Below are 26,950 nucleotides of genomic sequence, written 5' to 3'. Positions count from 1 at the left end.
GATTGGAATGTTACAACAATGGATCAGAATCTGAGAACAATAGATTGGAATGTTGCAACAATGGACAGGAGTTTATCCTTTTTGTTTTTCCTTCTTACTGCAGATTATTATTGGGTAACATTAGACCATCGGATCTATTGGGCACTGATGATGATTCAGCATATTTACTATCCGATTCTCGCTATTGCTGGTGTCCTTGGGAAGTCTCTCACTCTCTATCTAGCTATTAATTAATTAATTAATCGAGCTTTCCATCATGACTAATTACATTACCGACTAACAACTTTTTTAATTCATTCATGGGATGTGGGCATCGCTGTCTAGGGCAGATTCTATTGCTCATCCCTAATTGCCCTTGGTAAAGTGGTGGTGAATTGCCTTGTTGATCCGCTGCAGTCCATGTGAGGTACCTACACCCACAGTGGTGTTGGGAAGGGAGCACCAGGATTTTAACCCAGCGACTGAGAAGCAATGGCGATATAGTTCCAAGTCAGGCTGGTGTGTGACTTGGATGGGAACTTACTGGTGGTGTTGTTCATATGCATTTGCTGTCCTTGTACTTCTAGGTGGTAGGAGTCGCGGATTTGGAACGTGCTCTCAAAGGATCGTTGGTGCGTTGTTGCAGTGAATCTTGTAGATGGTACACAATGCTGTCACTGTTTGTCAGTGGTGGAGTGAGTGAATGTTTGTGGAAGGGGTGCCAGTCAAGCGGGCTGCTTTGTCCTGGATGCTGTCGAGCTTCATGAGTGTCGTTGGAGCTGCACCCATCCAGGCAAGTGGAGAGTATTCCATCACACTCCTGACTTGTGCCTTGTAGATGATGGATGAGCTGTGGGGAGTCAGGAGGTGAGTTACTCGCCTCAGGATTCCTAGCCTCTGACCTGCTCTTGTAGCCACGCTATATATATATGGCTACTCCAGTTCAGTTTCAGGTCAAGGGTAACCACTAGGATGTTAATAGTGGGGGATTCAGCGATGGTAATGCCATTCAATATCAAGGGGAGATAGTTAGATTCTCTCTTATTGGAGATGGTCATGAACCTGCACTTGTGTGGCGCGAATGTTATTTGCCACTTATCAACCCAAGCCTGGATATTGTCCAGGTCTTGCTGCATTTCCAGAAGGACTGCTTCAGTATTTGAGGAGTTGTGAATGGTGCTGAACATTGTGCAATCATCAGTGAACATCCCCCCTCCTGGCCTTATGATTGAAGGAAGGTCATTGATGAAGCAGCTGAAGATGCTTGGGCCTAGGACACTACTCTGAGGAACTCCTGCAGTGCTGTCCGAGAGCTCAGATGATTGACCTGCAACAACCACAACCATCTTCCTTTGCATTAGGTTTGTCTCCAACCAGCGGAGAATTTCCCCCCTGATTCCCATTGATTCCAGTTTTGCTTGGGCTCCTTGATGCCATACACGGTCAAATGCTGCCTTGATGTCAAGGGCAATCACTCTCACCTCATCTCTTGAGATCAGCTCTTTTGCCCATGTTTGAACGAAGGCTGTGATGTGGTCAGGTGCTGGGTTTCCCTGGGAGAGACCAAACTGAGTGTCACTGAGCAGGTTATTGCTAAGCAAGTGCTGCTTGATGGCATTGTCGTTGATACCTTCCATCACTTTACTGATGATTGAGAGTAGACTGATGGGTTGGTAGTCAGCCCTGTTGGACTTGTTCTGCTTTTTGCGTACATGACATGCATAGGCAATTTTCCACATTGTCGGGAAGATGCCAATGTGGTCGCTGTACTGGAAAGGCTTGGCTACGGGCGCGGTAAGTTCTGAAGCACAGTTCTTCAGTACTATTGCTGGAATATTGTCAGGGGCCACAGTCTGTGCAGTATCCTGTGTCTTGTGTTATTCTTGATATTAAGCGGAGTGAATCGAATTGGCTGAAGTTTGACATCTGTGATAATGGAGACTGAAGGAGGAGGCCGAGATAATTATCAACTTAGAAATTCTGGTTGAATATTTCTGAAAATGCTTCTGCCTTATTTTTCGCACTGATGTGCAGGGCTCCCCCATCACTGAGGATGGGAATATTTGTGGAGCCACCTCCTCCAGTTAGTTGTTTATTTGTCCACCACCTTCATGGCTGGATGTGGCAGGACTGCAGAGTTTAGATCTGATCCGTTGGTTATGGGATCAGATAGCTCTGTTTCTCGAATGCTGCTTATGCAGTTTGGCACGCAGATAGTCCTCGGTTGTAGGTTCACCAGGTTGACACATCATTTTGAGGTAAGCCTGGTGCTGCTCCTGGCATGCCCGCCTGCACTCTTCATTGAACCAGGGTTGGTCTCCTGGCTTGATGGTAATGGTAGAGTGGGGGATATGCCGGGCCATGAGGTTACACATTGTCTTTGAGTACAATTCTGCTGCTGCTGATGGACCACAGCGCCTCATGGATGCCCAGTTTTGCATTGCTAGATCTGTTCGAAATCTATCCCATTTAGCACGGTGATAGTGCCACAAAACACGATGGACGGTATCCTCAATGTGAAGGCGGGACTTCGTCTCCACAAGGACTGTGCGGTGGTCACTCCTAATAATACTGTCATGGATATATGCATCTGCAGCAGTCGGATTGTTGAGAGCAAGGTCAAGTATGCGTTGCCCTCTTGTTGGTTCCCTCATGACCTGCTCCAGACCCAGTCTAGCAGCTTTGTCCTTTAAGATTCGGCCAGCTCGGTCAGTAGTGGTGCTACCGAGCCACTATTGGTGATGGGCATTGTGGTCCCCCACCCAGGGTACATTCTGTGCCCTTGCCACCATCAGTGCTTTCTCCAAGTGGTGTTCAACATGGAGGAGCACTGACTCATCAGCTGAGGGTGGGCGGTAGGTGGTAATAAGTAGGAGGTTTCCTTGTCCATGTTTGGCCTGATGCCATGAGACTTCATGGTGTCAGATGTCAATGTTGAGGCCTCCCAGGGCAACTCCTTCCTTACTGTATACCACTGTTACACCACCTCTGCTGGGTCTGTCCTGCTGGCGGGACAAGACATACCCAGGGATAGTGATTGCAGTGTCTGGGACATTGTCTGTAAGGTATGATTTCGTGAGTATGACTACATCAGGCTGTTGCTTGACTGGTCAGTGGGGCAGCTCTCCCACTTTGGCACAAGGCCACAGATGTTACTAAGGATGACTTTGCAGGGTCTTCAGGGCTGGGTTTGGCTTTGTCGTTTCTGGTGCCTAGGTCGATGTCGTGTGGTCGTTCGCTTTCATTCCTTTTTATTGACTTCGGAGCAGTTAGGTACAACTGAGTGGCTTGCTAGGCCATTTCAGAGGGCATGAAAGAGTCAACCACATTGCTGTGGATCTGAAGTCACATGTAGGCCAGACCAGACAAGGATATCAGATTTCCTTCTCTAAAGGACATTCGTGAACCAGATGGGTTTTTACAAAAATCGACAATGGTTTCATGGCCAATATTAGACTAGCATTTTAATTCCAGATTTATTAATTGAATTAACGTTCCACCTTCTGCTGTGGTGTGATTCGACCCCCTGTTCCCAGAGCAATATGCTGGGTGTCCGCGTTATTAGTCCGGTAACAATGGCACCGCATCCCACCATCTCTTCTGTGATATTATCCTCCGTGTGAACCCCATAGCTGAGGTATTACATTAAAACATTGCATCTGTCTTTATCAAGGACGAAGATGCACCCCAGGCAATGTTGAAAGAGGAGGTAAGTCAGACACTAGACGGGTTTAAAATTGATAATGTGGAAGTAGTAGATAGGCTGTCTGTACTTAAGTGGATAAAGCACCAGGGCCGGATGAGATGCATCCAAGGATACTGAGGGAGGTGAGGGTGGAAATCGCTGAGGCACTTGCCATAATTTATCAATCTTCTGTCGACTGGGGTGGTAGCAGAGGACTGGAGAAATGCAAACGTTACACTCCAGGTCAAAAAATAGTGGCAAGATACGCCCAGCAGCTGCAGGCCAGTCAGTTTAACTTCGGTGGTGGGAAAGCGTCTAGAAAAAATAATTTGCCCTAAAATCAATCGTTACATAGACAAATGTATGCTAATTATGGCACGCCAGCATGAATCTATTAAGGCAAAAGCATGTTTAACTAAGTTTCTGGAGTTTTTATAAGGAGGTTACAGAGCGGGTTCATGAGGGTGATGCTGTTGATGAGGCGTACATGGACCTCCAGAAGGCATTTGATACAGTGCCACGCGCAAAACTGATACAAATTAGCTAAGTGAAAGGAAACAAAAAGTAGTGATTAATGGATATTTTCGAGCTGGAGGAAGATTTGTAGTGGAGTTTCCCAGGGATCTGTGTTGGGATCCTAGCTTTTCCTGATATATATTAATGACCTAGACCTTGGTGTACAGGGCGCAATTTCAAAGTTTGCTGATTATTAGAAACTTGGAAGTATTGTGAACTGTAAGCAGGATATTGTAGAACTTCAAAAGGACATAGACAAGTTGGTGGAATGGGCAGAGAGGTGGAAAATGAAGTTCAATGCATAGAAATGTGAAGTGATTCATTTCGGTAGGACTTGTGTAACTTGTGAGATGGACTGAAAACACAAGCATGCTCATTTTTTGTGAAACTGTGTTCTCCCTTGTTTGTGTCATACTGATGTTTTTGATTGGTTTGTTTGTGTTCAACGTTAGCAGTCCGGTTTGGTAGAACCACACTCAAAAATGAGTCCATAGCATTCTCTACATGCTGTGGCATATAGGAGCTCATGGACACACCATGCGTCCAAATCAAGCACTTCTGCAGGAAGTGTTACCGGCTGCAGAAGCTTGATCTCTGGGTTTCGGAAGTCGAACGGTGGCTGGTGTCACTGTTGTGCATCCGCGAGGCAGAAACCTATGTGGATAGCACGTTTAGAGAGGTGGTCACACCGCAGGTTAGAAACATACAGGCAGATGACTGCCAGGCAGTTTAAGAGAACCAGGCAGGGAGTGCAGGAGTCCCCTGATATGATCTCACTCACTAATCGAATTTCCATTTTGGATACTGGTGAGGGTGATGGTTCCTCAGAGGAGTGCTGTCAGAATCAGGTTTGTGGCATCACAGGTGGCTCAGCTGCACGGGAGAGGAGGAAGAGGAGTGGAAGAGCAATAGTGATAGTGGATTCGTTAGTTAGGGGAACAGACAGGCGGTCCTGCGGCAGTAAACGTGACTCCAGGATGCTGTGTTGCCTCCCTGGTGCCACGATCAAGGATTTCATGGAAAGGCTGAAGAACATTCTTCTGGGGGAGGGTGAACAGCCAGAGGTCGTGGTCCATACTGGTACCAATGAAATATGTAAGAAGGGGATGAGCTCCTGAAAGCATATTTTCGGGAGCTAGGAAGGATATTTAAAAGCAATCCCTCAAAAGCATTGAACTAAGTATTACTCCCAGTCCCATTGTTAGTGAAATAGGAATAGGAGAATTTAGTGAACACGTGGCTGGAGAACTGGAGTACGAGGGAGGGCATCAGATTTCTAAGACATTGGGACCGGTTCTGGGGCATGTGGGACCTGTACAAGATGGAGGGGTTGCATCGTATCGGGGCTTGGATCAATATCTTCGCAGGGCGATTTGCTAGTGCTGTTCGGGAGGGTTTATGCTAAATTGTCAGGGGGATGGAACTTGTCAGGTGTGTGAGAACCAGGAGCAACTAGTAGAGAAGAATACCAAGGTGCACAGAATGGTGGGGGAGATAGATGTCACGCGAGTAGGGAATAGTATGTTATTAGGTGGAGCCAGAGTAAGGGAGAAAGTAATAAAGTCTGAATCAAGGTTAATGCGCTTGTATGTGAATACAAGGAGTGTGGTTAATAATACTTGTGACGTACAGGTGCAGTTTGCCGTGAAGAAATATAGTGTTGCAGCTATAACAGAGACCTGGCACAAAGAAGGGCAAAACTGGGTGTTAATATTCCAATATGCAAGGTATTCAGGAAAGACAAGAACGTGAAAAAAGGCGGATGGTTGGCAGTATTGATTAAGGAGAACATTGCGGTGCTAGAGAAAGGATGTCCCAGAAATCTAGGACCGATTCAATTTGGCTAAAGCGAAGGAACAAAAAAGATGCAGTTACATTGCTCGGTGTTGCCTATAGGCCACCAGCTCGTGGGAAGGACGTGCAGGAACAAATTTCAAGGAAATTACAGAAAGGAACAACAATTATAGCGTAGTTATAAAGGGGGACTTTAATTAACAAAACATGGACTGGAATACTATTAGTGTAAAGGGCAGTCAGGTGCAAGAGTTCCAAGAATATGTTCAGGAACATTACATAAACAGGTCATTCTCACATTGGCAGGCTGTGACTATTGGGGTACTGCAGGGATCAGTGCTTGGGCCACAGCTGTTCACAGCATATATCAGTGATTTGGATGTGGGGACCAAATGTAGGATTTCCAAGTTTGCAGATGACACAAATCCTGGTGGGAATGTGTGTTGCGAGGAAAATGCAAAGCGGCTTCAAAGGGATTTGGACAGAGTTAGTGATTGGGCAAGAACGTGGCAGATGGAATATAATGTGGAAAATGTGAGGTAATCCACTTTGGTACGAGGAATAGATGTGCAGAGTATTTCCAAAATTGTAAGAGATTAGAAAATGTAGATGTACAAAGGGACCTGTGTGGCCTTGTTAATAAATCACTGAAAGTTAACATGCAGGTGCAGCAAGCCATTAAGAAGGCTAATGGCATGTTAGCCTTTATCTTAAGAGGATTTGAGTACAGGAGTGGTCTTGTATCAATTGTATAGAACCTTGTGTAGACCACACCTGGAGCACTGTGTGCAATTTTGTTCCCCATACCTTAAGAAGGATATTATTGCCTTAGAGGGAGCGCAGCGAAGGTTCAACAGACTTGTTCTTAGGATGGTGGGACTGTCCTACGAAGAGAGATTGTGGAAACTGGGCCTGTATTCTCTAGAGTTTCCAGGAATGAGAGGGGATGTAATTGTCATCTACAAATTACTTAAAGGGTCAGACAGGGTAGATGGAAGTAATATGTTTCCCCTGGTTGGAGAGTGTAGAACCATGGGACACTATTTCAGAACAAGGGGGAATTCACTTAGGACAGAGATGAGGAGGAATTTCTTTATTCAGAGGGTTGTGAATCTTTGGAATTCTCTACCCCAGAGGGCTGTGGAAGCTCAATCATTGGGTATGTTTAAAGCAGAGATTGACAGATTCCCAAATGCAAATGACATAATGAGATATGACGATAGGGCGGGAACAAACATTGAAGTGGATTATCATAGAATCATAGGAAGTTTAAAGCACAGAAAGAGGTCACTTGACCCATCGTATCTGTGCTGTCCGAATAACGATCCACCTATTCCAATCTCACCTTCCAGTATTTGATCCATAGCCCTGCAGAGTATGGCCCTTAAGGTGGGGCGGCACAGTGGCGCAGTGGTTAGCACCGCATCCTCACAGCTCCAGTGATCCGGGTTCAATTCTTGGTATTGCCTGTGTGGAGTTTGCAAGTTCTCCCTGTGTCTGCGTGGGTTTTCTCCGGGTGCTCTGGTTTCCTCCCACATGCCAAAGACTTGCAGGTTGATAGGTTAATCGGCCATTATAAATTGCTCCTAGTATAGGAAGGTGGTAGGGAAATATAGAGACGGGTGGGGATATGGGATTAGTGTAGGATTAGTATAAATGGGTGGTTGATGGTCGGCACAGACTCGGTGGGCCGAATGGCCTGTTTCAGTGCTGTATCTCTAAACATATCCAGATTCCTTTTGAATGAGTTGAGGGTCTCTGCCTCAACTACCCTTTCAGGCAGTTATTTGCAGAGCATCACCACCCTTTGAGTGAAAAGGTTTTTCCACATCTCTCCTCTAATGTTTCTACCAATCACTTTAAATCCATACCCCCTAGTCACTGACCTCTCTGCGAAGTTGAGTAGACCCTTCACCTCCACTCTATCCTATTCTGGCTCCAGTTCTCAGAGATTTGCGTACATGTCTTCTCTTCTACCTCCCTCTGACTTTGTGAGGGTCTATAGTACACGCTCGGCATCATATTGAATGGCAGGGCAGGATCGATGGCCTGAACGTTCTACTCCTGCTCCTATGTTGCTATATTCTTCAACAGTATGTTTCTTGTCCAACGAGAAAGCAGGCAATGTTAGACTTAATTCTTGGGAATGAGGTGGGCCAAATGGATCTATTATCAGTCGGAGAGCACTAAGGGATAGTGATCATTGCATGATAAGAATTAGGCTGATTATGGGAAAGGGTAAAGAGCAATTCAGACTAAGAATAATTAACGGGGGGGGGGCTAACTTCAATGGGGTAAAAATGGAACTGGGGCAAATAAACTGGAGTCAAAAGCTGACAGTAAGGCTGGTAGATGAACAATGGGCTACCTTCAAAGAATAGATAGTTTGGGCATAGTCAAGGTATATTACATCGAAAGGGGAAAGCAGGGCAAACAGATCCAGAGCTCCCTGGATGTCAAAAGAGGTAGCGATTACGATAAGGTAGAAAAATTGCACTTATGACAGATGCCAGGTAGAAAATACTATTGAGAATCAGGCTGAATATAGAAGGTCCAGAGGGGATGTGAAAAAGCAAATAAGAGAAACAAAAAGAGTGCATGAACAGAGATTGGCAGCTTGCATTAAAAGATATGCCACAATTTTATATAAACATTTAAATAGTAAAAGGGTGGTAAAAGCAGAAGTGGGGCCTATTAGGGACCGAAAAGGGGATTAACCCATGGAGGCAGACGGCATAGCTGAGGTATTAAATGAATACTTTGCATCTGTATTTACCAAGGAAGAAGATGCAACCCAGGCAATGGTGGAAGAGGAGGTAATTCAGACAGTAGAGAAGTTTAAAATTGATAAAGAGGATGTATTGCCTAGGCTGTCTGTACTTCAAGTGGATAGAGCACCAGGACCAGATAGATGCATCCAAGGTTAGTGAGGGAAGTGAGGGTAGAAATTGCAGAGGCTCTGACCATAAGTTTTCAGTCTTTCTTTTACTCGGGGGGTGGTGCCAGAGGATTGGAGAATTGCAAACGTTGCACCCTTGTTCAAAAAAGGGGGTAGAGATAAGCAATGCAACTACAGACCAGTCAGTTTAACTTCGGTGTTTAGTTTAATTTAGAGATACAGCACTAAAACAGGCCCTTCGGCCCACCGAGTCTGTGCCGACCATCAACCACCCATTTATACTAATCCTACACGAATTCCATATTACTACCACATCCCCACCTGTCCCTATATTTCCCTACCACCTACCTATATTAGGGGCAATTTATAATGGCCAATTTACCTATCAACCTGCAAGTCTTTGGCATGTGGGAGGAAACCGGAGCACCTGGAGGAAACCCAAGCAGACACAGGGAACAAAGAACAAAGAACAAAGATAATTACAGCACAGGAACAGGCCCTTCGGCCCTCCAAGCCTGCGCCGATCCAGATCCTCTCTCTAAACATGTCGCCTATTTTCTAAGGTTCTGTATCTTGCAAACTTGCAAACTCCACACAGGCAGTACACAGAATTGAACCCGGATCGCTGGAGCTGTGAGGCTGCGGTGCTAACCACTGTGCTGCTGTGCCGGTGGTGGGGAAACTTCTAGAAAAAATAATTCGAAACAAACTTAAAAGTTGCCTGGACAAATGCAGGATAATTAAGGAAAGCCAGTATGGATTCCTTGAGGGAAAATCATGTTCAACGAACTTGCTGGAGATTTTTTGAGGAGGTAACAGAGAGAGTTGATGAGGGTAATGCAGTTGATGTGGTGCAGAAAGACTTTCAACAGGCATTTGATACAATGTCACGCAACAGACTAGTGAGCAAACGTGTAGTTCATGGAATAAAATGGATGATGGGAACGTGGATATGAAGTTGGCTGAGTGACAGGAAGCAAAACGTATTGGTTGTTGGATGTTTTCCAAGCTGCAGGAAAGTTAGTAGTGGAGTTCTCCAGGGGTCCGTGTTGGGACCCTTGTTTTTCCTGATATAGATTAACGACTTACACCTTGGTGCACAGGGTACGATTTCAAAATTTGTAGATGATACGACAGTTGGAAGCATTGTGAACTGTGAAGAGGATAGTGTTAAACTGCATAAGGACATAGACAAGTTGGTAGAATGGGCAGACAGGTGACAAAAGAAGTTCAATGCAGAGAAATGGGAAGTAATTCATTTTGGTAGGAAGAACATGGAGAGACAACATTAAATAAAGGGTACAATTCTAAAGGGAGTGCAGGAGCAGAAGGACCTGCGTGCATATGTGCATAGGTCATTGAAGGTGACAGGGCAGGTTGAGAGAGCGGTTTATAAAACACATAGTATACTGGGCTTTATTAATAGGAGCACAGAGTACAGGAACAAGGAAGTTACGTTGAACTTGTATATGACACTGGTTTGGCCTCAGCTGGTGTATTGCGTCCAATTCTGGGTGCTGGACTTTAAGAAAGATGTAATCACATTGGAGAGAGTACAGAAAGGATTCATGCGAAAGTTTCGAGGGATGAGGAATTTCAGTTATGAAGATAGACTGGAGACGTTAGCACTGTTTTCCTCACAGAATGAAGGCCGAGAAGTGATTTTATAGAGGTGTTCAAAATCATGAGGAGACTGGACAGAGTAGACAGAGAGAAACTGGTCCCACTCGTGAAAGAAACGAGAACAAGTGGGCACAGATACAACTAAATTGATACAGAAGTAAAAGTGACATGAGGCAGTACCTTTTCGTGCAGCGAGTGGTTAAGATCTGGAATGTGTTGCCTGAGAGTGTGCTGGAGGCAGGTTGAATTGAAGCATTCAAAAGGGAATTATACAGTTATCTGAAAAGGAAGAACGTGCAGGGTTACGGCGAGAAGGGAGAGAATGGAACTGAGGGAGTTGCTCTTTCAGAGAGCTGGTGAGGACACGATCGGCAGAATGGCCTCCTCCTGCACTTTAACGGTTCTGTGATGCACCAAAACCTCAGCAGGTGTATACCCTGTACTGGAGGGTGAGATTGTTCGATACCTCAGCAGGAAATTAGCCAACCGCGGATACATACTGGGATTTGAACAACCATGAAGCATGTGTTTCGTCATTGCTTCTTTCACTATCCTAAGGATCTTTCAGCAGCTCCATTTGATGCCAGATGATAATGAAGTGAGGGGAGGTTTGATACCATTTCGCTTCATGAAATTTTAGAACGAGGCAGAATTGAATTGAGCGCCATTATCTGAGACAAACTCGTTTGGTAAAGCATGAGAAGCAATAATAGCATTGGTGTTTACATTCATGACCTTGATTTGATCCATTTCGAGTGGTTATCAATCAGTACTAAGAAATAGTAATTTTATTTTCTTACAAAGCTATACATGAATTCTTTGAAATGGTCGACTCGTCCATGGCCACAATTGCTAAGGCATTTGAAGCAGCTTATTTCTACAGTTTTGGCATGTAGTACATTTGCGAACCAATAATCCTCGATAGCTGTCTAGAAAAGGCCAATAAACAAAACAATTGCATGGATTTCATACTGACCATTTCTGTGTGTTCGGTATGGAATTCTGTCAGAAGTCTATCTCTCAAAGAACTTGGTACCACCACATTATGACCCCACTTCATGCAGCCTTGTTCACAAGACAACTCATTGTGATGATTGTGGAATGGATTCAGTTCCCCGACTGTACACTGGTCACTTTCTGTCCATCCATTCAATGCCTGTTCATGGATTTCTGTTTCAACACTGAGTCTTTCTGAGTTTCAGCTGCAATTTCAGTTGCAGTGATTGGAAAGTCATCATCCACTACACCTATTGTGAAGATTGCACCTTCACTGCCTAATTCTGAGATCTAATGCAGCAAACACGACAGTGTATCAGCGTTAACATTCTTCTCCGAACTGTGATATTTGATGATGTAATCATACTGTAAGAGAAGTACAGCCCACCCTCAATCCTTGATGCTACCACTGTCAATATTTTAGACGTAGGTCCCAGAATAATTCGTAGATATTTATGATCTGTTACTGTGGTTTTTAGTTTTCACATTTCAAAAACTGGTGAAGCCTTATAATCCAGAAGATGATCCCAATCACTTCCTTTTCTTCCTGCGTGTAGTTGCATTCACTCTTAGTCAATGCACATGAAGAACATGCTTCTCTTGACCATCATACATGGCATGATTGATCACTGCTTCAACTCCATAGGTGAAGCCTTGCATGTTGGCTACAGGTCACGATTTGTGCTATGATGAATGAATAATGCATCACCTGTCAAGCTTATCTTGCATGCATACCTTCAGAGAGAACAAAGGCACATTTGCTATTTTTTTTTAACTTCACATTGAGATCAGGCAGACCTTTTAATACTTCATCCATCATTTGAAGATTCTCTTCCTCTGTTGCAGTCATGATTAACACATCATCCTGATTACACAATCAATGGATAACTCATTACAAAATCTTATTAATTGTAAGTTGGAAGCTTTTTGGAGAGAACCTCACACCATAAGACAGCTTTGTGCACGAGTATAACACCACGTGTGCATTTATTGTAAGATACTGCCGACTTCTTAGATCCACCATGAGCTACGCATAAGCATGGGACAAATCCAACCTCATGAACAGCTTGCATCCCAGGTAGTCCGCATACAAATTTTGAGAGGTCGGCAGTGGATACTGCTCATCATCCACTGCCTGGCTGATTGCAACTTTGTAGTCCTTGCATAGTCTTATGATTTTGTTCTGATCTGGGCACAACTACAATCGGGGTTGCCAATCGCTGTGATCAGTTATCACTCACACATTATTCCTCTATAGCTTCTGTATCTCGTCTTCAGCCTGGGTTCTTAGAGCATAAGGAACTGGCCCAGCGTTGCAATTTGCTGGTTTTGATTCAGACCTGATTCAGATGTGCACTTTCACACCGATTATGTCTTCATAGCTAGCCACGGACATGTTCCTGAAAATTATTCAATGGCTGAGAAAGTTTCTCGACTGTAGCAAAGTGGAAAATGTGCTTCCACTCTAACTTCAGCTTGTCAAGTCAGTCTTTGACAACTAACATTGGTTGGTTGAGATATTTCACTGCAACAATAGGTAACTTGAGGGACTTGCCATTATGTTGGAAATTACACTCCATTTGTCCACACGTTTCTAACACATCAGAAGAGTAGTTTTCCACCTGAGCTGTGCTCTCAGTTAGAGGTAGAACACTGAATTTGACCTCGTAAATATCTGCATTCATAATGGAGCAATTTTCACTGCTGATTTACTAACTCCTTTGCACAAAGCACTCTGTCATTTGAGTTATTGCTGGTGGCATAAATGTTGAAGAGCCATAGCTCCTCTTTACTTAAGCACTCTTGATTTACTAAAGATTTTGAACTGCACCCTTGTGCTGTAAGTGTTTTGCATTCCACCGGAATGATTTCCCTTTCTTGCTTTGGCCTTTTCTCAGCGAGCAGTTGCAATGTGGTCATTCGTTTGGCAATTAAAACATTTGCCATTTCTCTACTGACACGGTAATGCGTGTGGTTGCCCTTGCAGTGATAACGAGACACTGAACCGCCATCACCAGCATACTTCTGACTAGTTTTCTCCTCATAGGCTTGGCAAAATCCTTCTGACTGTGGAAAAAAGCTGTACTAGTCACTTGCACAGGATGAATTCTCTGGGCATTTTTTACGTAACTTCTATAGAACGTGTCATCGTTTACACCAGATAAAATATAAGATTTTATGTATTTAGTAACTCCACCAATCCACACACAAATCTGATTCATAATGCACGGTCAAAGAATGTGCTGAAACTGCAATGGAATATTAAATTGTTCACTGCCACAATGTACTCACCAACTGTTTCACCACTTTTCGCATGTCTGGTTCCAACTTTGTAGCTTTCCACTATCTCTAATGGCTTTGAGTTGAAATGTTCCTCCAACTTATTGATGATTGTTTCAAATGACACATTGTTTACCTTGTTGGAGTAGGATTTGTTAGAGTGCCATGCACTTCCAAGCCAATCTCCATTAACAGCATTGTTTTCTTACAGTCTGAGCCTTGATATCTTCATTCCCACCTTCAAAATGTTATTAGCCCTAAAAATCATATCAATTATTTCAATATAAGAACTGAATGTTTGTTGAGCACTCTCATATGTTCCTCGTCTTCCGCTGTATCCCATGGGCTCTGCCATATTGTCCCAAAATAAGCACGTTTATCCGATGTACAAATGGTCTCTTCACCATCTGATTCAGACTTGGAGCCAGTCTGAGGCTCGGGCATCTCGTAAGCCAGCCAAATTCTCCATCACCCAAGTAGGACAGTCACCAGAAGCCGCATGATCTTTTTCACTGCAGTCCCTGCTGCTGTCAACTGCCTGTATTAATGAACTTTTATCTCATCTTGTCACCATTTTTAGCAAGGTGATGAAATCTGCAGTTTGCGGAGCAATGGATGGGGGGGTGGGGGGCGGGAGGTGGCGGCTGTGCCAGCTGCTGGCTGATCAAATGACTTGTCGAATGTTGGGTCACTGACATTTTTTTTTCAAAGCTTGTCTTTTAAGACATGCCCGAACTGAAAGGGAAACTAACATTGAAACAGAAATGGAAAGCAATGCTGAAACAGAAACTGGGAAAAATCTTTGGGTTTCTGGGGAAACTGAAACTGATTGGAATCTGATAAAATAAGACATGTTCCTCTCTATATCAGGCCAATCACCCAGGAGTGGACCGCCGTCAAGCTAAAGAAAGTGAAGATTGAATTCAGGAACTGTTTCTTTTACTTAAAGTGGCTGATTAAACAGACCTGGCCATTAAGTGCTTACAGCTGTCATTGAAGGACTCGGATAAATGTGCTACTGGTGGATGCACACCATCGAGACTGTAGTAAGCAGAGTTGAGGAAGTTCTGGAGAGGTGGGCTGTTCTGTGTGGAAACTGTACGTGTGGAATTTGCAATAGAATGGAAACTTCTGTCAGATGAAAGACAGCAGTCAAATCCTGGGAGAAAGGAGCTGAGGAGGTTCAGAACTTTGATGGACTTTGTGGCTGCAACTGGTGCCAGATATGCTGAGAGGACAGCCCAGTAATTCTGTAGCATCTATTTTTGTTTTGGCTGCAGCAGCCGTCACACAAGGGGGTAGCAACAGGTGTACTTGAGTTTCGAAGTAGCAGTCTAGCATTGGATGCTTTCTTGATATTTCAGTATCTCCCAAAACACAAGAGGCAACAGGAATCACTCTTGAGGCAGGGATTCTTCAGAGACTGGAGGAAACATGAATCTGTTACCTTTCAAACTGCAGGGGCTTCCTATCTGCAGAACAGCTTTTCCTCCACAGAGAATAGCAACTCCTCTTTTCCTGGGTATTTTTCTCCCTCCGGGGGTCCTTTCCTCTCTCCAGGTAGGCGATAGCCACACCTCAAAAGTAGGATTTCTTTTTGCAAGAGCGGCAAGTCTTCTTTTACAGAGAGTAGCTTTTTTCGCTGGTTTGCAAACAGCTCACTGCATGTTGCTGGTCCAGGTTGCACTTATTTCACAGTGCAAACTGAGACTAAAATCAACAATCAAATCATGTGACAGTTATAACTATTCCTCTCATTTTACTTGTTGTCCTGCTTGGAACCAGGTGCCTTGCAGTCTGTGCACACTTCACTCAGTCCACAATTTAGATATCATCTCTTGAAGAAAAAAAAGAAGCACTCCCATAATATCATTATGCTATCAAAGCATTGTGTTATTAGCATTGTATACACATAGGTTACATGTACAAAGCATGTCCCAATAATGGTTATTTTCATATCTGCTATATGTCTGCAGAAATACATCCCCTCCAATAAGCACTTTCAACTTCCAAAGTTTATCAGACAAGTTTCAAGACCTGATGTGTTTGATTCCTTCATTAATGCCTTTGTACAAAGTTTGGGAAGAGATAGTGATGGGAATGATTGACAGGGAAATCTTCTAAACATATATTCATAGCTCCTGCTCTCTCACAAAGAAATGTAAACTGATGGATTTAAAAGAACCTGGAAATGTAATATCCAGGATAAACACAGCAACAGAGACCTGCAATAACCTATAGCTCAAGGAAGCCACACGATCAGAGGGCTGTGGGAGAGGGTTTCTTTTTGGATTTTATGGCTCTTTTAGTCCATTAACAGCAACAGGATGGATGCAGAGAAATTTCGAGCGCCCGGCCCCTCAGTGGGCATTCTGCCCGGGATGGAATTTAATCTGGGGACGAAGTGAAGGTGAGAATAAAAGGTGAAAGGAATTGGGGCTAAAACTCCTGGATATTTGGGAAGGAGAACATGGTGGGTGTGCATTGTGATAATAGGTGGATACGAACGTGGGTTATTGTCCAGGCTATGCTGAAGGAGGGGAAAGAAGTTGTTTTGCCTTCCCATCGAAGCTGAATGTTGGGTTTGAGGCGACAAACAGTTTCTTAGCGGAAGTGGATCAAACGCCTTTTGAAAGTCCAAAGACATAACTTCAATCATGTACATTCATCAGCCACCTCCTTTGCTTCATCTAAGAACTCCATCAAGTTTACCTCACCGCCACCTCTCTCCACTCCTCCACAGTTGTTAAATTATCAGGCTGCATATCCAACACCCAGTACTGGATGAGCAGAACTTTCCTCCAATTAAATATTGGGAAGACAGAAGTCATTGTTTTGGTCCTTGGTCCAAACTCCCCTCCATTGCTACAGACTCCATTCCTCTCCCTGACAACGGTATGAGATTACATCGGCCTGTTTGCAACTTTAGTGTTACATTTGACTCCGAGATGAGTTTCTGACCTGATATTTGTTGCATCACTAAAATCGCCTGCTTACATCTCAGTAACAAGAAGTCCCGTTCCCCTGTCACCACTGTGTTTGCTGACTTACACTGGCTTCCAGTCAGGCAAAGTCTAGATTTTTAAATTCTCAACCTTGTTTTCAAATCCCACCAAAGGCACGCCCCTCCCTATCGCTGTAATCTCCTCCAGCCCCGCAACCCTCCAAGATAGCTGCTCTCCATTAATTCAGACATTTTGTGCAACCCTCTGCAATAGCCTCCCTACACCTCTCCGTAATCTCCACCTCACTTTCCTCCTCTAAGACTCTCCTTCAAACCCACCTCTTTGATCCAAGCTTTTGGTCATCTGATCTGATATCTCCTGCTGTGGCTCACTGTCATGTTTTGTTTTATAATGCTCCTGTGAAGCACCACTGGATGTTCTGCTACATTAAGCACACTATATAAACAGAATTTTTGAAATCTTCCAGACTTGCTTTGTCATTACTGTATCCAGGCTGCAAGTTATTTATAAATCTATAATTTTCCAAACAATTAATATTTTTGTCCTGGGTTGTGAACGCGGAACATTTCCCAGCGGTGGCACTATGCTGGCTACTCTGTAGTTACAGGAGTTATTCTCTGTATCCTTTTGTAAGCAGGGTATAAAATTTACAACCCTCCAGCCCTCTGTTATCATTCCCATATCCATGGATGATTGGAAGATTATGGTCAGTGCCTCTGCCATTTCCACCATTCCTTCCTTCAGCAACCCTCATATCTATCATCCAGACTGGGTAAATGGTCCGTTTATTGTGGTACAAAACGTGCTGGTTTAAAAGGGGTTTACTGAACCTGTTTGTTGAGTGACTGTAATTAATGTCAGTCGCCGTGGACCCTAATTGTGTCACTGGAGGGTTTCCCTCTTCTATTAATATGTGTCATGAAAAGCTCCACAAGCCAAAGGGGAAATATTAATGGAATTAATTGGTAACTTACATTAAACTTTTAATGAAAAGTCTTGCAAGTAACTTTAAAAAGCAAAACGCTGGCATCCAAGATGGCCACCGTAAGTGAGATGTGAAACAGTAAAAGATCAAACTGCAGACGAAAAGTCTCCCAAAGCCTAACCAGAACAATGGCTTACTCTGATTGAATTATCTGGAATTGCTTCATCAACACGGGTGCATGCAGCACCTTGAATTCCAGAAGGGGATTCCAGAATAACCCTCAATAATATAAAAAACAAAAGAGTTTGATGGACTCATGTGAAAGCCGTCACAGCTCTGCAGAAACTGTAAGCTTTATCCCACGGACAGCAGACACAGTAACTGAAAATCCATCACCAAAGCAGGCTCTTTCTCTCTCTCTCTCTCTACCACCAAGCACCTACCCCCACTCCCCTCTCAGAAAGTATTAAAAGAAGATGCCGCTATGACTGGGAATTCCCTCAAGTATACAGACAGCTACAGCCAGCAACCAGAGGACAAGAATCAACCTTCTCTTCTGACTTCAGTAACTTTGAGCAAAGCCAGCTCACAGGCGTGCACATGGCCCAGCGTGGACTTCAAAACTGCAACTTCGGCTGAGGACTATTGGACACATATCACGTATTTAAATTCCATTTATCCCGGTCTTTAATCCAAGCACCAAATCTGTTTCCGTCTGTAATCTATTTGTCTGTGTGAGAGACTCTCTTGTGAATGTGTGCGTGAATGCATAGCATATTTTTAGCATTTTAAATTAGGTTTGAGTGTTAAGTGTAAGAAACATACCTCTTGTTTAAACTCAGGAAAACCTGTCTGATTGGCTCATTTGCAATTCCATCAGAGGAACAGGAAAAAGTACAGTTCAAGAACTGGGTTAAAAAGATAAACCCTGTTGCAGTCAAGCAACTGAATCAGCGAAAGGGAAGCCAGAGACCCGCTCCTCACCTGGCCGTAACAGACTTTTTGGGGATCATCCGGGATCGCAACTCACAGACAAACGAGAAATTGCAAGTGGGAGACCAAATTTATCCCTACCAAAAGAGGGAAAACTAAACTTCAGTACAGGTGTTCTTGTGGTTTTCGTTCATGTTTACAACTGAGGACTGTACATTCCAACGCCATCATGAAGTAACCTGGGTTAAGTTAAAGGCCGTATCGATAGAAGAGTTAAGGAATGCAGCCGGACAGCTTGGAATGACATTCCCTGCCCCAGCTAAAAAAAATCCGAAATCCTAAAACTTGTGGCCAAACACTTTTCACTTGAACCAGAAAATTCAGAAACAGGGTTGGAGTTACAGACAGAGAGGGTAACGTTTGCTAAAATACCATTAAAACAGAGGAGACTTGAATTGGAATGCAAGGAAAAAAAGAGAGAGAAAGACATAGGAAATAATAGGGGGAGTAGGTCATTCAGACCATGCAGGCTTCCCCGCCATTGAATATGATCATGGCTGATCATCCACTTCAATGCCCTTTTCCCATAATGCCCCCATATCCCATTATGCAATCTGTATTTTAAAAAAAATGTCTATCTCTACATTAAACATTCTCAATGACTGAGCTTCTACAGGACGCTGGGGTACAGAATTCCAAAGATTCACAACCCTCTGAGTAAATAAATTTCTCCTCATCTCTGTCCTAAATAACTTCTCTCTTAATTTGAAATTGTGTCCCCGGTTCCAGACTCCCCAACCAGGGGAAACATCTTAGCTGCATGTGCCCTGTTTATCTCCGAAAGCATTTTGTAGGTTTCAATGAGACCACCTGTCATTCTTCGAAACTCGAGAAAGTACAGGCTCAGTTTCCCCAATTTCTCTTCATAGGGCAGTCCCGTCATCCCGGGAATAAGTCTGGTGAACCTTCGTTGCACTCCCTCTATGGCAGTAATATCCTTCCTGCGGTAAGGGGACCAAACTGAACAAAGTACTTCAGGTACAGTTTTAGTTTTTAGAGATACAGCACTGAAACAGGCCCTTCGGCCCACCGAGTCTGTGCCGACCATCATGCACCCATTTATACTAATCCTACACTAATCCCATCTTCCTCCCACATCCCCACCTGTCCCAATATTTCCCTACCACCTACCTATACTAGTGGCAATTTATAATGGCCAATTTACCTACCAACCTGCAAGTCTTTTGGCTTGTGGGAGGAACCCGGAGAACCCGGAGAAAACCCACGCAGACACAGGGAGAACTCCACACAGGCAGTACCCAGAATGGAACCCGAGTCTCTGGAGCTGTGAGGCTGCGGTACTAACCACTGCGCCACTGTTTCTAACCAAGGTTCTATACAATTGATGCAAGGCTTCACTACTCCTGTACTCAAATCCTCTTTCAATAAAGACTAACATACCATTATCTTTCTTAAATGCTTGCTGCACCTGCATGTTATCTTTCAGTGACTTATGACAAGGACACCCAGGTTCTTTTGTTCATCTACACTTTCTAATCAATTACAATTTAAGAAATACCCTGCACATCTGTTCCCCCTACCAAAGTGGATAATCTCACATTTTTCCATGTTATATTCCATCCGCCACGTTCTTGCCCACGAAGTAAGTCTGTCCAAATCCCCTTGAAGCCGCTTTGCATCTTCCTCACAGCACACATTCCTAGCTAGTTTTGTGTTACCTGCGAACTTGGAAGTATTACATTTGGTCCCGACATTCAAATCATTGATAAATATTGTGAACAGCTGGGCCCAAGCACTGATCCCTGCAGAATCGCACTAGTCACAGCCTGCCAATGCGAGAATGACCTGTTTATTCCGACTCTTCACTTTCTGCCTGTTAACCAATCCTTTTTCTGTGCCAGTATATTTCTGCCTATTCCATCTGCTTTTATTTTGCTCAACAATCTTCTGTGGGGGATTTTATAAAAAGCCTTCTGAAAACCCAAGTACACATGTCCACCGACTACACTTTATCAAATTCTATTAGTAACATCCTCAAAGGAAAACTCCAACAGGTTCATCAAACATGATTTCCCATTCATAAATCCATTTGACTTTGCCCAATAAGATCATCATTAACCAAGATTCCATTTATCCATCCTTTAGAATAGATTCTAGCATTTTCCCAATGGCTGAGGCAAAGATAACAGGTCTGTAATTCCCTGTTTTCTCCCTCCCTCCCTTCTTTAATAGTGGAGAGACATTTTCGACCTTCGAATCAGCAGGAAACGCTCCAGAATCGATAGTATTTTGGGAGATGGTCACCAATGGAACCATTACCTCCATTGCCACCTCACTTGACACTCTGGGATGTAGAATATCAGGTCCTGGGGGATTATTAACCTTCAACCCCATCAATTTCTCCAATACAACCTTCTTACTGATACTAATTTCCTTCAATTCCTCATTCCCCATAATCCCTTGAATCTCAAGTTCTGGGAGATTTCTTACATATTCCTCAGCGAAGACAGACACAAAATAATCATTTAGCTTCTCTACCATTCCTCTATTCCACCTTATAAAATTCTTGACTCTGTCTGCAATGGACCTTCATTTGTCTTAGCCAAACGTTTCCTTTTTATGTACCTATAGAAGATTTTTACAGTCCGTTTATATGATTTTGCTAGCTTACATTCATATTCTAAACTCCCTTTCTTTATCGTTTCTTCATTTGCTGTTTTCTACAATGATCTCAATCCTCAGTTACATTACTATTTCAGGTCACTGTGTAGGCCTTTTCTTTTAATCTTATACAATCCTTAACTTTCTTTGTTATCCAGGGTTGACTGCCTTTACTTTTCGGGTTTTTTGTGCCTTGAAGAAATGTATCGTTGCTGTAAACTATGTAATATTTCAGCTAATTTGCCCCTCATACCTCTATAATTCCCTTTGTTCAAATTTGACACCCTACCTTTAGATTGAACAACCTCACTGACAAACAAAATGTAAAATTCTATCATATTACGGTCATTTATCCCGAAAGGTTATTTTTCAACAAAATTATTAATTAGAACTTTCTCATTACCTAATACTAGATCTGAAATAGCCTGTTCTCTAGTCGGTTCCTCAACATACTGCTCAAGAAAATCATCCCGAAGACGCACTTAGAAACTCATCCTGCTCATTAGGTTTACCCAGTCGATTTGCAAATTGGAGTCACCTATGATTACTGTATTACCGATGTTACATGCTTCTCTAATCTCCTGATTAATGCCATGTCCCACACTACTACTACTGTTTGGTGGTCTATAAACAACTCCTACCAATGTTTGCTGCCCCTTGCTGTTTCTTAGCTCCACCCAAACAGAGTCCACATTTTTTTCTTCCGATCTGAGGTCCTCCCTTACAAATATACTGTCTTCATCCCTTATTATCAGCGCAACACCACCTTATTTCCCTTTTGCCTCACAGTCTTTTCTACCTCCTGTTATCAGCTTTACTTCCAATTTGAGCTACCCTTCAGGTTCCCACTCCCATGTTAAGCTCGTTTTAATCCTCCCCAACAGCACTATCAAATCTTGCTGTGAGGATGTTCGTTCCAGTACTGTTAAGGTGTAGCTTGTCCATCTTGTACAGGTCCCACCTGCCCAGGAAACGGTCACAATGCCTCTGAAATCTGATTCCCTTCCTCCTACATCAATTCTCCAGCCACGTCTTCAGTTGATCAATCCTCCTATTGCGATGCTCACTAGCACGTGGCAGTGGGAGTAAACCTGAAATTACTGTTCTTGAGGTCCTGCTTTTAATTTCCTTCTTAACTCCCTAAATTCTGATTTGAGAACCTCACCCCTTTTCCCACCTATACCATGGGTTCGTGGCCTGGTGTATTGGTGGCAGTGGCCCTACTCAATGATTGGCTCCAGTGTCCTTGCTACTGTTGCCAGGGGTACAGGTCTTTAGTCAGGGTCCTGGTCCCAGGGCTGTCCTGGCAGTGGCCATGACCAGTTGACTGGATCTGGTCACTAATCTAGGGTTTAAGGATCCAGAATGGCCCTACATCCAGGCCTTGTTAAGTACTGGCAGTTCCCAAGGTCCGGGTGGTGTTGAAAATACAACTGAGCTGCTGGCCCTCTAATTGTTCAGCAACTTTGGCAGGCGGAATCCCCAACCTTAAAGGGATGTGCACCATGTAACCAGGCAATTAATTGCCCGAGTGCCACTGAATTGTGTCAGTAATGAGCTCTGAATTGCTAAGACCGGGTTCCCCTCTTATATTCGGCCTGCCGTCAGGAACCCCGCTGGCTCCACTATATTCAGCTTCCTGTCCCCAGCAGCAATTGCTGTCATTGATACAAAAACTAGATCCATCACTGAATGTGGTAACAAATGTACAAATGTCACCCCAAATTCCTTCAAAATGTTGTTTTTTCTTCCAACCTGGTGTAAAATTTCCTGATAACTTCCCTTGTTTACAGTCAACTTAGTAACAATTGAGATTATTTGTTTCATTATTTTTTCAGTGGACTCATTCTCAATTGTTGCTTTGAAATAATTGAATTCTGTGCTGCCTTTCCCAGCTGCGGGAAACTCTCACTCAGTCCACCATTGAGCTTTATAGACAACAGCAAAGTGCTGCAGATGCTGGAAATATGAAATAAAAACAGAATATGCTGGAAATATTCAGCAGGTCTGGCAGCATCTGTGGAGAGGGAAGCAGAGTTAATCTCTCGGGTCAGTGACCCTTCAGCGGAACTGGGAGAGATTAGAGATGGAACAGTTTTTAAACCAGACGGGGAAAGGAGGGAGGGGGCGGATTATGATCAACATTCAGTTTGACAATTTCGATATCATCCGTTTGTTATTTAATCTCTCCTGTCTTCCACCGTATCATAGACCTTCCCATTTGTTCATTCAGGTCCAATCATTTTAATACCTCACTGGATACAGGAACACATTTATAAATCTCAATAAGTCCTCAATCAAACTGGTAACTTTGCTCCAGCCTGATGTATAATTTATCTGTTTATTTCCCTTCCTCACAGTTAACGTGCTGACGATTGGGATACTGTCTCGGGGAAGGTGCCATCTCTCCAAATGTGTCACTCGCTACCTGGTGGCCATGTTAGCGGCGGATCTACTGGTCATTATCCTGGACCTGATATTGAGACATATTCCCACTGTTTATTGTGAACAGTTTCTGTTCCTGTGGTACATCCCCGTGTGTAATATCCATGCCGTCCTGCTTTACACAGTCACAGACTGTTCTGTCTGGTTCACCGTCACTTTCACCTTTGATCGATTTGTGGCCATTTGTTACCAGAAACTGAAAAGTAAATATTGCAGTGAGAAAACGTCGGCTGTGGTTGTGGGAACATTGACTGTGCTGAGCTGTTTAAAGAACATCTTCTGGTATTTTATGTTAACGGGTTGGTATCGGCTGTCGAACGATCCCTTGTTTTGTTCTGTAACAATGGATGTCAGTTTCTCTCGTGTCTGGGCAGCAATCGAGTTCCTCCACAACATTCTAACCCCGATTGCCCCATTTATATTGATTCTGATGCTCAACGCTCTCACCGTCAGACACATTTTAGTGAGCAGCAGAGGACGCAAGAGACTCCGGGTTCACAGCAGTGGGCAGAGTCGCAGAGACCCAGAGATGGAGAGCCGAAGGAAATCCATAATTTTACTGTTAGTTATCTCGGGGAATTTCATTCTGTTATGGGCAATATTTACGGTTAATACAATAAGATGGTGGATGTTGAACTTGGGGCCTGTGGTTGAGTCTGAAGCTCCACCTGCTTATTTGCAGGAATTGGGCTTCATGCTGCAGCTCTTGAGTTGCTCCACAAACACTGCGATTTACGCCGTGACTCAGAGTCAGTTCAGAGAGCAGTTGAAGAATGCGCTGAAATATCCCTTTACTTCAATTGTTAAATTCATTCAGTGATGAGAGAAACTAAATTACTGACTATTTCCAGCAGCCGGGGATCGTGGCCTGTCACTCTGGAGAGAGAGTGACGTGGGGCCTGTCACAATGGAGACATGGCGGGGGGTGCGGCCTGTTACGATTGTGCCAGAGAGGGGCGGGGCCTGACATCATGGAGGCAGAACGAGGACGGGTGCACACAGTATGGAGCCAGAGCGGTGCGGGACATGTCACTGTCGTGACAGTGTATGGCGTGGCCTGTATGCATGGTGACAGCATGGGAGCGGCAACTTTAGCTATGGAGTCATAGCGAGAGCGCAGCCTGTGCGATGGTGGAGGTGAGGGCGGGGCCAGTTTCTTATGATGACGGTGACTGGAGGCGGGGTCTGTAGGCCAGAGGGATGGGGTGCGGGGGCGGGGCCAGTTTCCCAGTGTGAAGGAATTGGGGCCGGGCACTGTTTCCCAGGATGACGGAGAGTGTGGACGGGGCATGATTCCAAAGTGACGGGGTGGGGGTGGGTCATATTCTGTGACACAATTTATAACCTTTACAATACTTAGACTCGTTTATCAATGTTTATAACTATTTGTAAACATTTAAACTTCTGTACACGCCATTATGACCATTATAATACTTGATGACCATTTATACCCCATTTTAATCCTTTTTAAACCTTATAATACTTTATAACACTTTCCAATCATCCATAACGCTTTGTAACTGTTTAGAATCCTTTATAACTCTTGATAAGCTTTTATTATCCTTTATGATTGTCTATGATTTATTATATAGTATACTGCATTGAAAGCAATACAAGTAAATCGCTGCTGCACCTGAAAGGAGTGTCAGGGGCCTTGGTTAATGAAGAGTGGGTAGGTGAAAGGGCAGGTATTACATCTCCTGCGATTACATGGAAAGCACACAATGTGATATACTGTATTCGCTGCTCACCATGTGGTCTCCTCTACATTGGAGAAGTCAAATGCAGACTGGGTGACTGCTTTGTGGAACACCTCCCATCAATCTGAAAGCATGATTCCGAGCTTCCGGTTGCTTGCCATTTCAACACTCCCCCCTGCTCTCATGCTCACATCTCTGTCCTGGGATTGCTGCAGTGTTCCAGTGAACATCAACGCAAGCTCGAGGATTAGCATCTCATTTACCAATTAGGCACACTACAGCCTGCCGGACTGAACATTGAGTTCAATAATTTCAGAGCATGACAGGCACACCTTTTTTACTTTTATCTATTTTCTTTCTTTTTTATATTTGATTTGCTAATTTTATTATAGATTTTTTTCATTATTCATTTTTTAAACCACTTTTTCATGTTTGTGCTTTGTGCCAGGGCTGTTCATTGTTCTTTCAATTAACACCCTCTCTGCACTACTGGTCTGTCTTTCAGCACACCATTAACATACCGTTTGCCTTTGCTGCATTACCTTCTGGTCATTTATTCTCTGTGACCTGTCCTATCAACATCTTCCCTTTTGTTATCCCGTGCCCCACCCCGATTTATTTGCTGAAAACCTATTACATTTCTAACCTTTGCCAGTTCTGATGAAGGGTCACTGACCTGAAACGTTAAGTCTGCATCTCTCCCCACAGATGCTGCCAGACCTACTGAGTAGTTCCAGCATTTCTTGTTTTAATTATTTCTGATTTACAGCATCTGCAGTATTTTTCTTTTATATTACCACTTTGTATTCTATCTGCCATTTTCCTGCCCACTCCCCCAACCTGTCTGTATCCCTATGCCGCTTGTTTGTGTCCACTGCTTACTTCTCCACCTAACTCTGTATCATCAACAAACCTGGATACATTACACTCAGTTGCATGTTATGGACAGGTAGGTAATAGGGTTGCTGGCTTCCACTATCACATCCCAACTGCCCACAGAGATAGTGTTTCTGTTAAAGTACTGTTTAAGCCGCCGTCTGTTTTAAGGGTTAGATAAACAGACCAACGGCAGGTTTTCTCTTCCATTGAAAGAAAGCAAGATAACTATTTTTCCACAATAACTAAATTGTTCATAACCTTTGTTCACTGATGCATTCCCTCACAAACAAACATAAGGATAGATAGAAAGGAAAAGGCAAGATGAACTGAAAGTCCCAAGTTATGTAAGAGTTTTGTTTTTTTTAAAAACCTGTTGCATCACCTAGGGAGGATAGTCTTTTCAAAGGTGCAGGCCTGAATGTTTGTAGTCTAGAACTTGCTGAAGTGATGCAGATTCCTGCTTTAATTCCACTGGTGGGGATTTCAAAGTCACCTCGCGATTACTGTCTGACTCAGTTGTTCAAAAAGTATGTGAAACTGTTTTTGCAGGTCGGGCAGCTTTGCTTAGCTGGTCAGCCTCACAGTTTCTCTGTCTGGATGCAAGGCATTCAGTTCACTTCAGAGAAACAGCACTGAAACAAGCCCTTC

At 43.7% G+C, this 26,950-nt stretch overlaps 1 protein-coding gene across 1 annotated transcript; it reads left to right on the top strand.

The window, feature by feature from the left end:
• Nucleotides 1–24,543, top strand: LOC137358902 (probable G-protein coupled receptor 139; the record flags this gene model as incomplete). Its single annotated transcript, XM_068025112.1, has 3 exons — nucleotides 1–192; nucleotides 20,800–20,806; nucleotides 23,639–24,543. Coding segments are annotated over 3 exons (1,104 nt in total), but the record flags the coding sequence as incomplete, so codon positions are not given.
• Between the last annotated feature and the right edge of the window lie 2,407 nt (nucleotides 24,544–26,950).

This window comes from Heterodontus francisci, unplaced genomic scaffold (assembly GCF_036365525.1).
Source record: "Heterodontus francisci isolate sHetFra1 unplaced genomic scaffold, sHetFra1.hap1 HAP1_SCAFFOLD_240, whole genome shotgun sequence".
NCBI classification, from domain to species: domain Eukaryota; kingdom Metazoa; phylum Chordata; class Chondrichthyes; order Heterodontiformes; family Heterodontidae; genus Heterodontus; species Heterodontus francisci.
The sequence above is the reverse complement of the archived record's forward strand: the minus strand, read 5'-3'. Positions and strand labels throughout refer to the sequence as shown.